We start from the raw sequence: 17553 nt of genomic DNA, 5'->3' as shown, positions 1-17553 counted from the left end.
TGTGCCTACAACCCAAGCAGAAAGCACTGGGTGTTACAGAGATGGAAACACTACATCTTAACTAAGGAAAACATGCACACTTGTGACACATGCGCACCAACATAACTGTCGCCGAAGGACCAAAAGGCCCAGCAAAGGGTATAAGCCATGTTGGGCAAATTAGTCCCTAAGTTCAAATATATGAGTGAGTTTTCGTTAATGGTTCTGTTATAAAATCGGCACATGGACGCACGCACGCACCTTTTAAAATCTACCCCGTAACTCTTAAATAAATCATAAGGGGAAATCATTTTAATTAATGGAAAATTAAGAACCCTCAGATTCAAACTTCTCAAGGAATTCTCAACGTTCTCCAGCTTCTTAGAATAAACCAAATCAGACGACCAGTTTATGTTGAACTTTCTCAACAGAGGATAATTGAGATTCCAAATCTTCAAGTTTTGCACCATATGTAGTAACCAATCTTTCAGTAGCTAACTTGGCTTTTTAAGGAGGCCTACCCCAACCCATCTTAAATTCTGTTTTTATGCTATGATTTTACAGTTTTATAAGATAGAAGGAGGGAGGGACAGCCGTAGGATAAGTTTATGTAATTGTTTTATGAGTTGTTTTTATCTGAATGATTGTAATTTGTTTTATTTTTTAGTCCTAGGAAGTTGATTTTAGTATATTTATTGTGTATTATTATTTATTGTTGTGAACCGTTACGGTGGAATCCGAGTGACGGTATACAAAAACCAATAAATAAAAAATAAATAAAAATAGTATCCAAAGTAACAGTAGTTAAGGAGGAAATAGCAGATTCCAAAGATACTTCTACGATCCAGACAGCATCTACTGTTATCACTGTGGGCTTAGTCAAAACAGCTTTAGGTATCGGACATACCTTGATTTCCCCACCGCCTACATTCGTAGGGATGTTATTGCCTACTTCAGTTCCTGGAGGAGCTGAAGTAGAGACTTGAACCACAGGACCTTCCATCCTCAAAGACTCCAAGTAGAATGAAAGTACAGGATTTAAATCTCCCGGTGAAATGGCTACAATGTTACTTCTAATTAAGCCCTCTGCATCAGTCCCTCCTAATGCCAGCGTTCCATGCTCCCCTTCGGGGCAAGCTGGCTGGACCTCCACATTAGCACAAGCTGCACTGAACAGAGGGGAAGGCGTTATCAGAGCTCCAGGGCTAAGTGAGATCTCTTCGACCAAAAGAGCCAGCGTTCACTCCGCATCGGATCCCGAAGCAGCCCTTGCTTCCGGAAAGATTGGTGATGGAGCTATGAAAAAGCTCTCAATTCAGGGCTGATGTAAGTCCATCAAGGGAGAAGAAGAAATATTCTCCCTTAACTTCGCCATCCGTTTTGTATGGGGCATAATTGCAGCAAGAAAACTGAACCCAGAAACGGTACCCAGAGAGAGTTCTCTCAGGGTACCTCTCAAGCTGCGGCCATCTTGGTTCCCTTACTATTGAATTTCAAATCTTGCAGGGTATTTCAAATCTTGAGGGTATTTTGATGATAAGATGGGGAACTGAAACAGAAACAAAGTACGTGCATACTTTTCCAAGGAAAACTGCATAGAGAAAATGTACCTACAGAAATCTTCAACTGCTTTTTCTGTGCATAGATTTGAAACTGCAAAATTTTGTGCATTATTGTGCTCGCTGCCCTATCCCTACCTCCACCCCCGGGAATGCCTCCACTCAATACAGGTTAAAGTTCACATGTTGTGAAGGGAGAGTGAGTAATTTTCAATTTACTCCATTGTAAATGGCTTTTGAAAATTGCCTTTGAAATCCCCACACAGCATAATACAACATTCTTTAATGACATTTCAGTACCACGGACAGATCACACACACACAGACACAACTCAAAGTAGTTTGGAGGAGTTTCAGGACCAGGATGTCAATGCTTAGATTAGGTTTATGACAGAATCCACCACGGCTCTAAATATCTTCACATTTATAGCAAGTACAAAGAGCTAAAAACAGCAAAATGTTTTTTTTTTTTTAATCAAAGCATAACAAAAAGGATATACATTCTAATTAGAAAATCAAGTTCCTTCCCTACAAAAATTTCTCTTGATTTTATAGCCTGGTAATTCCTCCTTTTTCCTTCCAGCTCACTCGGAATCTATGCTGGGGGACCCATCATGATATTCAAAACTACCTGGGATTATTCTCCTATTTTAATAGACTGCCTCTCCACCCTCCCCCCCTTCTGTTTCTAGTCTAGACATTGCAACAATGGTCCTGACGCTTGGGAACCTTCCTGAACCCTGTATCATGGACTCTAAATCCAGTCACCAGTTGTCATCCTTGTTGATGTCAGCCACAACTCCCTATTCCCTAGCCACAGGGGCTGCTTTTTGTGGCATCCCCAACCAAGGCCAATCCGGGGTGCAGAAGACATGATCCGGGAATCTAAATTTCTCCTTCTGTTATACCAGCCCTGATGGTGTCCCTGGAACAATTATCTCCTGATAAAGATTCCCATAATAACAAGCAGAACCTGTTGATTCTCTTCCTCTGTGGTTTGATGGTCGGCTCCCTTTTGCTTCAAAGTTGCTAAGTGACAGTTTCTGGATAACACTTTAGGATAATCTTGGCTTTGACACCCCTTGCGAATGCATTTGTTTAATTTTAAAATATGTATAAATCGAGATTACGATAAATCACCCAAAGCGATGCACTAAGTTTCAATTTTCAAATGAAAGAAATCAAGGAGCAAAGACTACAAATACCACAATGCATTGGGATATACGGTAAAAAACCTAGATGTAACTAAAAGTCTCCTTCCAGAAAGTGAGTCACATCACATCTTTGGACTCTTTATAAAAACAAGTGCTTCTCCCCTCCCAAGAAATCATGCGGTGTTATTTTTCTCTCCCTTGCTGTGCTATTAGATGATCAAAGGTGAATTTTCTTAAGTTGGGTGTGTAAAAATCAGCATATTCGCATGTAAATAGCACACGCTCACATGTGCTATTTTATAAACCTCAAAATGCATGCATGAGTAAGGGTGCACGAGAAGATGTGCGTGAGGAAAAACGGAGTGGGCCAGGAGCGTTCTGAGGCGGTGGGGGGTGGTCAACATTTATGTGTGTAAGTTGTTATTTTATAAGCGATTTACGTGCATAGATTTGGCAACTCACTCTCCTATATTTACGCCTGCCCTTTATCAGGAATAAATGTCCTAAAAGTAAAATACTGACAGGGTGGGTGGGGGTCTGGGTGAAACAGCGGGAGTTGAGGCTGAAGAGCCAGGAGGCTCGAGATAACCTGCAGATGACCGGGCTAACTTAGACTAATTGGTAAAACCGGTAATTTCACTGCCACGTGATTGTTAGGAAACACACGTAAAACCCAGCTTAAGGGGGGGTGGGGGGAAACTAAATGCATGTAAATTATGCAGGTAAAATCTCCATCCGCTTATTTTTAGAAGTTAAATTATGCAATTAAAGCAGTTGCACGCTACTTATCCAGATGAATTTCAATTTATCCAGCTAAATCTTGAAAGTGGCACTTATCCAGAGAAGTTCCGATTTACCCGGCGAAGCTGCTACTTTAGCCGGATAAAAGTCTTAAAACGCTACTTATCTGGCTATGTCAGACAGCTGGATAACTCTAGAAAGCACTAGGCATCCAGCTATCTGACATAGCCAGATAAGTAGCGTTTTAAGACTTCTATGGCTATGGACTAGCTCTGCCGCTATCTAGCCTGATAAATTGGAACTTATCTAGATAAATGCAATATGTATTCAAGTGTTTTTACATATGAGCACATGCTGCAGGGTACATTTGTGCGTATGTTATAACCTGTGTATATCATATTCGTGCAGGTTATAAAATACAGGAGATTTTTGTGCGCCCATAAAAAACGCGTACATGGGTTAACACCGCAGCTGTTTGAAAGTTATCCTTATAATGCTGAGCACTAATAGATTGTCTGGCAGTTTCACGAAAGGATAAACACAGCTTGGGCTTCCTGGGTGTTTCCTCTGCGCAGTAACTCAAACTGCAGAGGAGGGATTTTAACTAGTAAGCTTGTGAGCTATGTGAGGTGTGCCCGAGAAGCACAGATGGATTCATCTTCTTTCCAATAAAAGGGCGCATCATAGTGAATAAGAAACAGCAACTATTTCCCAAAATAATCTGCCTTAGGTCCTTTCATCATTCAAGATTTTTTTTCCCATAAATGTTTTATCTCAGGTATGCAATATGAATATCTCAGGATTGCTCATGACCATATTTCAAATCAAATCAAATCAACTTTATTTATATTTTGCTTTTTCCCTAATAGTTCAAAGTGGAGAACAACAAAGTCAGAAAACAGGCAATAATATCCATAACTTTTCAGTCTCCTGGACAAACCCCAAAGTTTAAATTTCTGGCCCCTGAAACTGAATACATTTTATCCAGATACGTTGAAGGTGTTCCAGGGATGTTCTGGGGCAGAGTGTTTCGTCTGGCTGGGTATGCCGCAGAGCAGGTTTAATGTTACCCAGGTATGTGTAGCTGGATTACTTTTACCTTAACTGGCTACATTCCAAATTTAAAAGAAAAATGGTAAATGATGCACATAGGGAAAAATGATCCCAACTACAGGTACACAATGCTCTGGTTATCCCATCTCAAAAAAGACATTGCAGAACTAGAAAAGGTGCAAAAGGAAATGGGAACAGCTCTCCTGTCGTTGATAAGCTACACAGGCTAGAGCTCTTCTGCTTGGAACAGAGAAGGCTGAGAGGGGACACACCGAGGTTTCTAAAGTCACGAGTAGGGTGGAACGGGTAAATAAAGGACGGTTATTTTCCCTCAAATAATGCTAAACAAGGGGACACTCCATGAAACTAACAATCAACAGGTTTAAAATAAATCATAGAAAGTACTTTTGCACTCAGCGCACAAGCAATCTGTTAGCAGAAGACGTGTTCAAGACAACTAACGTGGTGGGGTTTGAAAGAGATTTGGATGACATCCTGATGGAAAAGCCCCTAAGCTGTTATTAGCCAAATAGACTTGGGAAAGCCAGCACTTATCCCTGAGAGAGAAATAGATCAACTAAAGAGGATCTGCCGGGTACTTATGATCTGCCCTGGCCACTGTCGGAGACAGGATGCTAAACCTGGTGGACCTTAGTCTGGTCCAGCATAGCGCATCTTATGTTCTTAGACGGAAAAACATGGGAAAAACATCCTAGCAACATTCACAACAGCTGGGATCCATCTTCTGTCCTCTTTATTTTCTAACAGCTCCAATGAGCTACTTACAGTCATCTAGGTCCAGCAGGGAGATCTCCTTGGTGGATTTCTTGGTGGATTTGGGGCCAGGTTTGGTACTGGGAGTCTGAAAGACAAAACCAAACTCGATTCAATGGGAGGGCCTGATGAGCTGGACTGATCCAAAGGCCTAGTGACTGGAGCAAGCCCCACCGGATAGTGAGTGAGTAGAACCTTTTCACCCTCTTCTTGGCTTTTTGGCTCAGATCTTAGTGCAGGATCTGAACCAAGAGCTGAGGATAGTTCCTTGTTAGACTTTTGGCTGAGAGTGTGCTAGAATTGGGAAATGCACGCACAAGTCGGACTCGTGTGCACCCATCAAATTTTAAAAGCTGCCAGAGGTGCGCGAATCTCCTGCTGCACGCACATCTCATTTTATCTCAAACAGGGGCATGGTGTGGCTGTGGTCTGGGCAGGCCGTGGACATTTCGGGGCAGAGCCTAAATACTTACACACTCTGGAGTATGCCCAGATCTACTGCCATGCAACTCTACTTCTGCTATGGAGAAGGTGGAACTTAAAAAAATACAGGAAAGAGCCATTTCTGCCAGGTTTAAAGGGTTTGGAGTAACTGGGGGGAGTGCAGGCTATCAGACCTGGGGGGTTTGGAGGACCTAGCATCTTAACTGGATGAACTGGTGGATGAACTGGTAAAACTGGCAATGGCATGGGTGCACCCTTGTTATAAAATACCCTGACTTAAGCGGTAGAATCGGGATTTGCACACCCACGTAAAATTGTGTGCACAAGGGCGTGCCGCAGGCTATTTTATAAAGTGTGCGCAAGTTATAAAAGGGCCGCGTGTCGAAAAACACGCGCCAAATTGCTCCTGCGCACCAGTTTGAAAGTTACCATCTGTGATTGCACTCAGATCTACCAGAAGTTACTGCAATTCATTTTATCGGGTGTTTGACCAGTGAACATATGCAATGACTTGAATATCATTACTGTGGAACAGAGAGTTTATGGGGTTTTTTTTTTGTATAAGTTTCTTTATTGGCAAAATAATCATAGCCTAACAATATTGGATTGCATATATGTGGAGACAGCAGATAATGCAGATCCAATGGATCTCTTAGCCCTTGTTCTAGGTTAACGTCTGCGTATGTCACCTAGGGCTCTCAACAGGCATCTCATATTGTAGTTCTGTAAGTTAGGAAAACTCCACCCCTAATAGCTTGGAGGTAGCTATATGTGCCCTTTTTCCCCGCCAAATAAAAGTAGAACATGTCCTCTGTAAATTTTGAAGGCCTTTCTCCTTGAACATTATTGGTAACATTTGTAATACGTACAAAAGCTTTGGAAGCAGTAAGATCTTGAATATTGTTATTCTACCGAGTATGTTCAACGGTAATGCCATCCGAGTCTGCAGCTTGTTTTTAAATGCTGTTATGATTGGATCTACATTATTTCCCCAGATCCTTATGAATATTAAACCCCTTACAATTTAGGCTTGGTCCATTTTGCACATGTACTGTTTTCATGATTCGGTGCTGTTTTTGTGTGTTTTTATTTACGACTGTGAATTTCTGCAAGCCCCCTAGAGCTGTATGACAGGCGGTTGACAAATCTTGAAACCAATAAATAAATTATTCCTCTGTGGTTTCACCCCCTCTGAGTACAAGCTGCAGGAAGAAGGAATGTGTCTTGGTGAACCACAGCATGCACTGACTTACCTGTAAAATGTGCAAGCCCTGGCTGTTCGCTAAGGCATTTGTTACCTGTAAAATGTGCAAGCCCTGGCTGTTTGCTAAGGCATTTGTTACCTGTAAAATGTGCAAGCCCTGGCTGTTCGCTAAGGCATTGGTTATGGATTTGTTAGATTAAGCAAATATGATGTTGGTGATTATTCTGTTCATTAAACATTGTTATGTAAACCGCCTTGTAGCCTCTCAGAAGAGGAGATCAACAAATGGCTGCTCTTTGCTGGCTGGTGTGCTCTTTGACAAGGGCCAGTGGAAAACATGCTGAAAACACAAGATTAATCCCTCTGCAGACTCGTGATCCGGGCAGCTATTCTTGCATGGTTTTCCGCTGGCTTTGTGCTCAGCTATGGAGATGGTGAGGGGAGACAGTGTGTGTGTGTGGGGGGGAAGGACAGGTTGCAGTACTGAGCTGAGAAGGAGGGAGAAGTCATGCAAGTGAAGGCAAATGAAACCATTCAGAAAAGCAGCAGGCACAGCCAGCGAATGAGCAAATGAGAAGGCATTGTCTGGTGGTAAAACAAGTATCCGAGAGGTTCATATTCAGCCGCTGTCTCATATTCAGCACTGTGCTTCGGCTACCCTAGAGTTATCTGGGTACGTTAGCCGGGCAATGCTGAAACCTGGCGTTTCTCCTACTAACTTAGCCAGATAGCTAACTCTGACCCAAAGCACTCCCACCCCGCCTCCGAGTTAGCTGGATGATGTTTTGGCTGCATTACATTTATCTGCCTAGCTCAGAGCTGGTCAGCATGGCAGGATTTTCAAATCCCACCATTTGTCCGGCTAAGACTCTCAGACTCATCATCAAAGAGAAACAAAGAGGGGAGAAGGAAAGCAGAAAACCCATTCCTCTGATTGCGCAAACTGTTATAGGCCGGCCGCAGGCCAGGGATCAGTGCAGTAATCCGAGACCTGGAGAGGCCGTTACTGCCCTAAAAATCCCGCCCCCCCCCCCAAAAAAAAAACAAAGCTTGCTGCGCAGACTGGATGGCCCGTTGGGTCTTTTTCTGCCATCATTTACTATGTTACCATCCAGATTCAGATTCCACCCCCGCTACTCTTCCAGACAGATAACACGGATAATATCACTCAAAGTCCCAGTGACTCACAGTTACTGCAAAATGTGCATCTAATAGGAAGGACTGACAGAAGGGGAATTACAAAGCAAAATAACCTGAGGCCGCAGGACTGGCTCATCCTTCTCAACCATTTCTTGATTGGCTGCAGCCAAGTGGCTGTTGCTTGTTTTGCCTTTGCCTGCTCCTGCACAGCGGCTATAGACAGATGTCAGCTGCTGCAGCATGGTACACTATGGCCCTCATACTTTCCTTCCCAGTTTGTATTAAAAAAAACATTCACAAGGCTAAAACAAAATGCAAGGCATGACTATAAACAGGTCACACTGGGATAACAAGATCTAGCTTTCAGAGACGTTCTCCTTCAAGCAGCACCGGTAGCACCCTTTTAATGTATTCTAAGAAGAGGAATCACCAGGCCCCTCGTGTTGGTCTTTTATCCTCATTTTTCTTCCTAACCTGGCCTACGCTGCTCCACCCATCTCAGACAGGATGCCTTGGCAGCTCAGCCTGCTGGTCATGCAGCAGGGAATGCCATGGTGGCAGCAGCTGCCTCCCCTCTCTCGCCTCCGTGGCATGCCCAGGCCCCACCAGCTCTGATGGTGAGGGGGATGCAGATTCAGATCCCCTGTGGCCCAGCACAGTATATTACAGGGCTCAGGCCTGTAATATACTTCACCCATCCCATTTTCAGTCAAGAGGAATTCTGCAAAAATAATCAGGGGATTAATGCTCAGTCCAAGTACACCCAACGGTGGTTTCTGATGCACTGCAGCTTCGGCCTCATTTGCTAGCTATATATCTTTTTTTTTAATATTTCCACTGCAATATTGCTGCCTTGTTTGCATCCCAGAGTGGGCTGCACCATCTGGAGGATAATTTTGAAAGTGATTTACTTGGGTGAAGTGACCTGCCTGAAAATTATCGTCATGCAATCTGGTCAAAAAAGTGTTCATAGGGCTCCTTAACGGGTGCACTTTAAGCAACTCGAGGGGTGCTGGTATGTGTGTACGTCTCGGGTGGGGTTGGAAAACAATGTATGTAAATTGCATTTTCCAATTTATGTGGTTTCTTTTCCAGCAAAAAAAAGCAATTGCTGCTAAAACAAAGGATAGTGCAGTTTTTGGTATCCAATGGATTGCAAGATTCGAGGTAACATGGTTTTACCAGAGGTAAATCTTGTCAGATGAATCTGATCAATTTCTCTGATTGCGTGGCTACAGAGTTGGATCAAGGAAGAGCATTAGATGTTGTATACTTGGCTTTCAGTAGGCCTTTGACACAGTTCTTTGTAGGAGACTTATAAATACATTGAATGCCCTTGCTATGGGACCTAGAGTGACTGGGTTAGAAACTGGCTGAGTGGGCGCTGACAAAGGGGAGTGGTAAATGGAGTTTTCTCTGAGGAGGGGCTTGTTACAAGCAAATCAGGGATCGGTCCATGGGCCACTTCTTTTCAATATTTTTGTGAGCAACATAGCAGAAGGATTGTCAGGAAAGGTTTGTCTTTTTGCCAGTGATACCAAAATCTGCAACAGGGTAGACAGTCAAGCAGATGTAGAAAACACGAGGAGGAAGCTAGTGAAGTTTGAGGAATGGTCTAGAGACTGGCAGCAAAGATTTAATGCTAAAAAATGCAGATTAATGCATTTAGGATACAAAAAAACCCAAGGGAGAGGTAAAGTATTGGAGGTGAAATTCTTCTAAGCACGAAGGAAGAGCAGGATCCGGGGGTGATTGTATCTGATGGTCTTAAGGTGGACAAACAGGTGGATAAAGCAACTGCAAAGGCCAGAAAGATGCTTGACTGCATAGGGAGAGGAATGGTCAGCAGAACAAGGGAGGTGATGCTGCCCCTGCATTGGTCCATGGTGAGACCTCATTTTGAATACTGAGTATAATTTTGTATACTGCAACTTTAAAAGGCTATAAATCGATTGGAGTCAGTCCAGAGGGTGGCTACTAAAATGGTCAGTGGTCTTCATTTACAGCATTTAGGGATAGACTTAAAGATTTAAACATGTATACCCTAGAGCAAAGGTGAGATAGGGGAGATATGATAGAGACATTTAAATATCTCAAAGGTTTCCATGCACAGAAGGCAAGTCTCTTTCAATGGAAAGGAGGCTCTAGTCTAGAACAAAGAGTCATGGGATGAGGTTGAAAGGGGGATAGATTCAGGAGTAATCTTAGGAAATATTTCTTTACAGACAGGGTGGTGGATGCATGGAACGGCTTCCTAGTGGAGGTGGTTGAGACAAAAACATCATCTGAATTTTAGAAAGCATGAGATAAATAAAGGGGATCTCTAAGGGAGTGATGGGAACTAGAAAGCTAAATTATTGGGCAGATGAGCAGAGTAGGTAGGCCTCTTTCTGCCATTATGTTTCTAAGTCTGTGGGTGTAATCCTAGGCAAATTTCAAAGTAAAAGTATAAATGTACTTTCCCTTTGAAAATTAAGCACACCTAGATGGGTTATTTGAAAATTGCATCCTTACAGTCTGCAAAGTACTTTTACCTCTTGGGTCATCTTTAATTTCTCACTAGGAGTCAATGAAATACAGAAGGTGAACAATCTAAAGCAGGATTTGTTGTTACTGCATCTAAATCCCTTTTGACTCCGCTGTCTATCCATATTGAAATGGGCTTGACCGGGTAGCTTAAGTTACCCAGATAAATCCCAAGATTTAAATTTCCTGCCCCACTGATTGGTGCAATTTTACCTGAGTAACTTTTCACTTGGGGTCAAATTTAGCCAGATAAAAAGAGGGAGGACGGGGCGTTCTGGAGGTGTGGCCTACGTTTGGTTGGGCAACGCTGGTATTTCGTGCTATCCGTGTGACTTAAGGCAGGTAAGTCTGGGTAACTTTCAGCTCACCGCACCCTCAATATGGACCTCTTAGCTGTTCCTTTGCTCACCGGTTTCTTTGGCTTTGCCTCAGGCTCCGGTTCCTCTTCCTCAGATTCGGTCTCGGACTCGGAGGAGCTGCTCTCGGAGCTGCTGCCTTCTTCAGATGACGACTTGGAAATCACTTTTCCTTTCTGCTTCTTCTTTATCGCCTTCTTCTCCTCCTCTTCCTCACTCTGCTCACTGCCAGGACAAGAAGTCTCAGTGTAAAGCAATCACCGCCATCTTTGCTTTCCTCTTGCATTTTTCCCCGCGTCACCTGAACCTTTACAATTTATTTATTTATTTAACACTTTTTTTATACCGGTATTCGTAGTTACATCATACCGGTTTACATTGGAACTGAAGGTGGAAACTACATCAAACAGGTACAGGGGATGGGACTACCGAAACAAAAGGAAAAGTAGCCGAAACTGGCAAGCAAGGGCAACATCATATGTAAAGCTAACAAGTAAAAAATGGAGCATAACTTTATACATGGGTTCAGCATAGGTGCTGAAGCAACAAAGGGTTGGAGGCATGGGATCTAGTTTGGGTAGGCCTGTTTGAAGAGCCAAGTTTTAAATTTATTTTTGAATTTGATGGTGCAAGGCTCAAGTCTGAGGTTAGTGGGTAGTGAGTTCCATCGGGTGGGACCGGCAATGGAGAGGGCTCGATCCCTCGTGGAGGTGAGGTGTGCCTCCCTGAGGGATGGCACGTGAAGTGCTCCTTTATTGGTTGCTCTGGTGGGGCGGTTAGAGAGTGTGAGGCGGAACGGCTCATCAAGCCAGTTGGAGTTGTGTCTGTAGATGGATTTGTGAATAATAGTAAGGGTTTTATAGAGGTTGCATGACGGGATCGGGAGCCAACGTAGGTCTTTAAGGATGTGCAATTCCGACGGGAGAGGCGCACAAGACGATTGCGCCCGCCCCATGAAGAAAGGGTCACCAAAAGAGTATCGGAGTCAGGGTGGGGGAAAGAGGAGGAGAGGGTGAGGGGCAACTGGGGAGGAGGATGGAGGAAGGGCTGGAAAGCTGGGGGTTTTTTTTGGCAGTGGGGCTCAGCTTTATTTTTTACAATAAACCTAAGAAAAAGTGGGGTACATGCTAGGGCAAGAGGAGCCAGGTTTATGTCATCTACCTGACTTGGCTTCCAGAGGTTAATGGAGCTTCTAGTGGGAGACTGGAGGGGGTTAGCAGGGGGAATGTTCACTGGGGGGGGGGGAGGGCTGTTGGCCCCCTGGCTTTATATTTTAAAAGCCGCTGCAAGGGAGGGGATCCTGGGACAGAGGGCTGCTTTCTACAGCATCCTCTCCCCAGCTTTATTTCTTACATTCAGAGGGAGGGAGGTCATCCCAGCTGAGCGGGGAATGGGCAGAGATAGGCAACTATTTTCAGCTAAGGCTGGGTGGCCACATTTTGATCACCTAAATCTAGGCAAATGTTCTGCCGAAATTCTAGGCTCATTGGCTTTCCTAAACATTTGTTTATATCTAGGCAAACAAAATTTGGCTGAAAACTGGCCGGCATGACTCTTGTGGGAGAGACCAAGAACAGTCACAGTGAGAAGAATGTGTGCCAATGTCAGAAAGCTTCCCAGAGGGAAATTAGCTCAGAGCGTCTTAACGTTCCGCTGAAATGTTTCTGAAAATAAGGACATTGGAAGGAGTAAACCAGGAACAAAATGGTTAAGACTTGTGACCCAAAAGAGAGAACCTAGGAAACTCCCCCTGAACCATCCCACACAAGGAGAGGCTGGGAAGGGGAGAACTGAAAGAGAGAATTTAAGCAAAAACGGTTTGGCTTCTAAGGCAAAGGAAAACGCCCCACTGAGAGGTTACGTTGCCCCGAACAGACCAACCTGTCTACAGGCTCTAGCGTCACTTTCCGAGGCTCTTCCTTCCTTTTCTTCTTCCTTTCCTCTTTCTCAGACTCAGACTGGTCTCCACTCTCCTCTTCCTCTTCCTCACTTCCCGACCCTGAGCCACTCTCACTGTTGCTCTCGCTCTCTGATTCACTGACGGTTTCTGGTTCTGAAAGGCAGAGGACTCGTCAGCTTTCGGAAGATCCAACCTGTGCCACATTTCAGGCACGAGCATTCGGGGGGGATTTCATGGGGGTTTGAAATGGTAGTGGGGCAGGGGAAGGGGAGGTGAGGGGAGGGGGAGAAATACCAACCACAGTCTTATTTTTAGTAATCATGTTTTCCTTCCTGTCCTTTCCGCCATAGGTCCTTTCTCTGACTTGCTTAACCATGGAGAGAGTGACCCAAGATCCCCTGCTGGTCAAGGGTTGGTCACTGGGGAGTGACACGCACAGTGTGTGACTCTCAGTCCTCTCTCTCTGGTCTGAGCTCATCACCTCTGCAAGGCTTCTTTACCTCGAAGGCCTCAAGGGACTGAAAACCGCAGATTAGCAGCCAACAAAACATGTGGCTCATCCTACTTTCAATGTCTGAGCAGAGAAATATCAAAGTACCTGCTGGCTGCACCTTTTTCTTATTTGATTTATTAGTTTAGAAAGCTCTTTACTGAAATAAAACAGCCTTGTGCAATCCATAAATTCACTGTGAGATCAATTTACTAAAGTGAGAACAATTTGGCCAAGACTTCTTTCTTGGGAAAAATGGCAAACAGTGCGTGATATTTGCGGTCACACACACTATGCTTCCCTTTAACACTCAAAGCAGACAATGCATATTTTTCAGCTTCTCAAATAACAAAATTCACTGAGGTCCATATTCAGTAGGCCGATTAGTGGACAAGTTATCCGACTAAATTTAGCCGCATAACTTGTCCCATATATTTGGCGGGAGAAATGTCTCACTGAATATACAAACTTAAAGTTATCCAGCTACATATAGCTGGATAACAAAAAACCCTAACCGGCTGAGTCTGAATTTAGCTGATTAGGTTTTCATGTTATCCGGCCTTATGTGGTCGGCTAACAGATATCCGGTTAAGTATCGCTGTCACCGACAAAAAAATAATCAAAGGGCCCATGACTAAGCTCCTAACTTTGTTTCCCTACCCTAATGCCACCCCTGTAGCCTACCTCTTTTCAGGCTCCTAAATTTAGGAGCTTAATGAAACTAGAAGCCTAGGTTTAGGCATTCAGCTCTAGTAAATTTTCAAAAGGGTCTAACTCCCTACAGTCTTTGAAAATTGTCCCAAAGAGGCTAATATTCAAAAACAGCTGTGCTCCTAAATTTAGGACCCTGAGTTTTCAGGTGAAAAGACATCTAAATTTAGGGTGCTGAATTGTGGCCTGCTATTCATTTGCCACATTTAGGACCCTAAGGGCTAGTTTCATCAAACTATCGCATGCGATAGGAAGAGGGGCATGTTTTTTGGTAAAAGCTTATTTATCGCAAAGTGCACTATCTTAGCACAGGTATTACCACAGAGTGCAAAAACCTTTCATATTTTGCAGTAAGTGCCACAATTATTGTAATTCCTACCTATAACCACTGGGGGGGAGAGAGAGAGAGAGACAGACAGACTAGCAATAAGGCCCTTCTAGTAGTTAGGTATTTATACCTCTATATGAGGCCCACCTAGTTACTTGAGGTGAGGTTTAGGTATTAGTGTAGGGGTTAGGGGCCACTTTGACATACAAACAGATCAGTGCACTCTTGTGAAGATTTGATGTCCTTCGGAGTGAGGAAACTCACCCAAAGATGAGATTTATACAATGTTCTCTCAACCCAGCTTTATGTTACCCAGGTAGAGCGTCCATCAAGCTAGGTTGAGAGAACATTGTACAAATCTCATCTTTGGGTGAGTTTCCTCACTCCGAAGGACATCAAATCTTCACAAGTGTGCACTGTTCTGTTCGTACGTCTCACTCTGAATGTCAAAGTGGCCCCTAACCTCTACACTAATACCTAAACCTCACCTCGAGTAGCTAGGTGGGCCTCATATAAGGTATAAATACCTAACTACTAGAAGGGCCTTATAGCTAGTCTCTCACTCTCATGAAAAAGGGCTAATTAGCTGTGTTAAATCTGTGCAATATGGCTTTGGAACTTGGCCAGAAATCCTGCCCCAAACTCCACCCCTTTTCTAAATTGGCATCCTACCATGCGTTATGGTGCTTTTCACATGCGAAAAGCCCATAACGCAGCTTGGAAAGTAACCCCCTAAGTTAGGTGCTTAGTGCTGATAATCAGTGTTGCGCACCTATATTTTTCACCTGTCCTAACTCTGCCCCTGCAGCTACCCATTATTTTTAGGTTCATAATTTTAGGTGCCTCGTGAAACTAGGAGCCTACAGAAACGTAGGCCTAGTTCATTTTTCAATAGGACCAATTTACGAACCTAACTCTCAGACTTAGGCACCTAAAGCCTTTGAAAACTGAACTCAAAGTGCAGTGGTACGGTAGTTACCAAATGAACTGCACGTCAGGCTGAGACAGTTACCCCATTTTATGGATAGACTTTTAGTCCAAGTTTCTCCAAGAAATGATGACACATGGCAAAAACCAGGACTGAGAGTATTCTCCTGATGGAACAGAGCCATCAGCTAACCTTAGTACAAAGCCAAGCCAGCGGAAAAAGGGTTCACGCATAGATTTCTTTATCAAAGCACTGAAGCGTTTCTTACCGCTGTCTGCAGATTCTGTAGGCCCAGACTCCCCCTCTGAATCGGAGTAAAATGGTTTCTCCAGTTTCTCTTTCCTTTTTTCCCTGCTTGTGCACTTGGTCCATTCCGGCACCTGCCCAAGAAGAAAACAAATGAGGGGAAGTCTCATCAAGCCCAGCCAGAGGTGCAAACCGGGAGAGCAGAAGTGAAAGAGGCTCTGAAAGCCTCATACATTTTCATACAAATGTCTAACATAATGCTGGCGTTACTCCGCCATACAAAGGAAGCAGGCAAAATAAACACTCCAGTCTTCAGCCAGTATCGGAAAGCAGAACACACAGATTTAAATGAAAGAAAGGGAGAAAAGCCTGGGACACTGGCACAGCCAATAAGATCACTGGCCCTGCAAAGTAAAATCAGACGTATTTTTCTTAAATGTATATGGCATTGCTGCTGTAATGGGACACTGTACCCTCTCTCCCAAACCAATATGAACAAGGAAGTAGCTGATTGTAAAGGCTGTCCTGCTTTAAAACGATAAGCCGATGGGAAGTGACTCAAGCCTTGAATTAAGTACAGCCTGCGTACATTCAACAGTGTCTCCTGCACTATGAGCTCCCATCCCTATGTTCTGTAGTCGCGGAGATTTTTCAGGCACAGTCTAACAGTCCTATTGGCTTATATGATCTGCCAAACAATTCTTTTGTTTTAGGCTGTTAATGGCTGTCAATTTGTGGTTCCGATGGTTGTTTTATGTTCATAATTTTATGTTAATTTTATTTGTTAATTATTATGTATGTTACTATGCAAATCGCTTAAGAGCTACCGCACAAAGCGATTAAGAAATTTCAATAAACAAAATATCAAACAACTGCACAAGAAGCTCGGAAGAGCAGAAAGGACTGGAAAATGACTCCCTGTCTACATTTTAGGCTGTAAGCATAAACACAGACAAAACAGCGGAGGTTTCAGCGTTCCCGCGAGTTAGTAAGGATAAAACGTCTTCAGAGGGGAACCTTTCCTTGGAGGATTTCAGTCTGATTTTAATGTTTATTAACAAACCCAAGAGAAATCTTCCAGTGATGAGACTGGTGCTTTTTTTTCTGCTTACAGAACCGTAAAACAAAGTGGCACCGCCCTTACCTACACAAGGAGAACCCCTCACTGAGGACCCAAGCTTGAAAACATTTTGCCACATGTGCAGAGTAAGAGACCCCATTTTCCAAAACAGAGCCTTGTGTTCTTATGGCTCTTAATTTCAACCCATGACACACACTAGGGTTTTAGAACAGGCACACTGCAGGCTGCCGGAGGACCACAGCACATTTCATTTACTGCCAGGGGGTGTCTCGCTGTTTTCCTTCACAGGCCCACCAATAAACCCCCTGCTATTGTTTAGCAGAGATGTGAGCACAAACTCAGCACTGCTAATATCTGTCAAGACTAGACGGCAGCCAGCTAGTAAATTTAAGAAAACAGACGTTTTACACAGATTTGAGGGGAGAGGGGGGAGAAATGAGAGAGGAGCAAAGGGCAGCACCACAAGCACACAAGAGACACCTCTCTCCATTCTCCCAGCAGCCCAATGCGTCCCTCACTGGGGATGATCATTTCCTCCTCCTGCAAGGGGTGGATGGGGGAAAAAAAATATCTCTGGTCAGAATGGAAATGTGACAAGTCGATTCCACACATTATTCTACCCCCCCATTCCCAATAAAATCACACAATAGCCCTCGCAGAAACCAGCTCAAGCAGCCAAATGACCACACACAGCCCTCGTGAGAGTGCTGTAAGGCTTCTAGAGGAGGGGAAGGGTCATTTTCTTTGCCAGATTTGACTTCTTCGGGTGGAGGATGGACAGGCCTATTGATTTCACATAAAGGAAAAGTGTTTGGAGAGATATTAAAAAAAAAAAGGGGGATAATGGCACAGATGTTCATTGAGAAATGGTGCAAAGCCCTTCCTGCCACATCTATCTCTACACCAGAGCTTCCCAAACTGTAAGTCGGGACCCCCAGAT

General features: G+C 43.8%; 1 protein-coding gene across 1 annotated transcript in view; it reads right to left on the bottom strand.

Moving 5' to 3' along the window:
• Nucleotides 1–17553, bottom strand: part of LOC115075357 (AP-3 complex subunit beta-2-like) — a 90139-nt gene that overhangs the window by 29574 nt on the left and 43012 nt on the right. The window contains exons 12-15 of the mRNA XM_029575667.1: nucleotides 15555–15750; nucleotides 12811–12982; nucleotides 10983–11154; nucleotides 5272–5347 (exon numbers count right to left, since the gene is read on the bottom strand). Of these exons, the coding sequence (XP_029431527.1) occupies nucleotides 5272–5347; nucleotides 10983–11154; nucleotides 12811–12982; nucleotides 15555–15750 (616 nt within the window). The remainder of the gene's footprint in view (nucleotides 1–5271; nucleotides 5348–10982; nucleotides 11155–12810; nucleotides 12983–15554; nucleotides 15751–17553) is intronic.

This window comes from Rhinatrema bivittatum, chromosome 13 (genome assembly GCF_901001135.1).
Source record: "Rhinatrema bivittatum chromosome 13, aRhiBiv1.1, whole genome shotgun sequence".
In the NCBI taxonomy this organism is placed as follows: domain Eukaryota; kingdom Metazoa; phylum Chordata; class Amphibia; order Gymnophiona; family Rhinatrematidae; genus Rhinatrema; species Rhinatrema bivittatum.
Note: the sequence above shows the minus strand (reverse complement) of the source record. Positions and strands in the feature narration are given on the sequence as shown.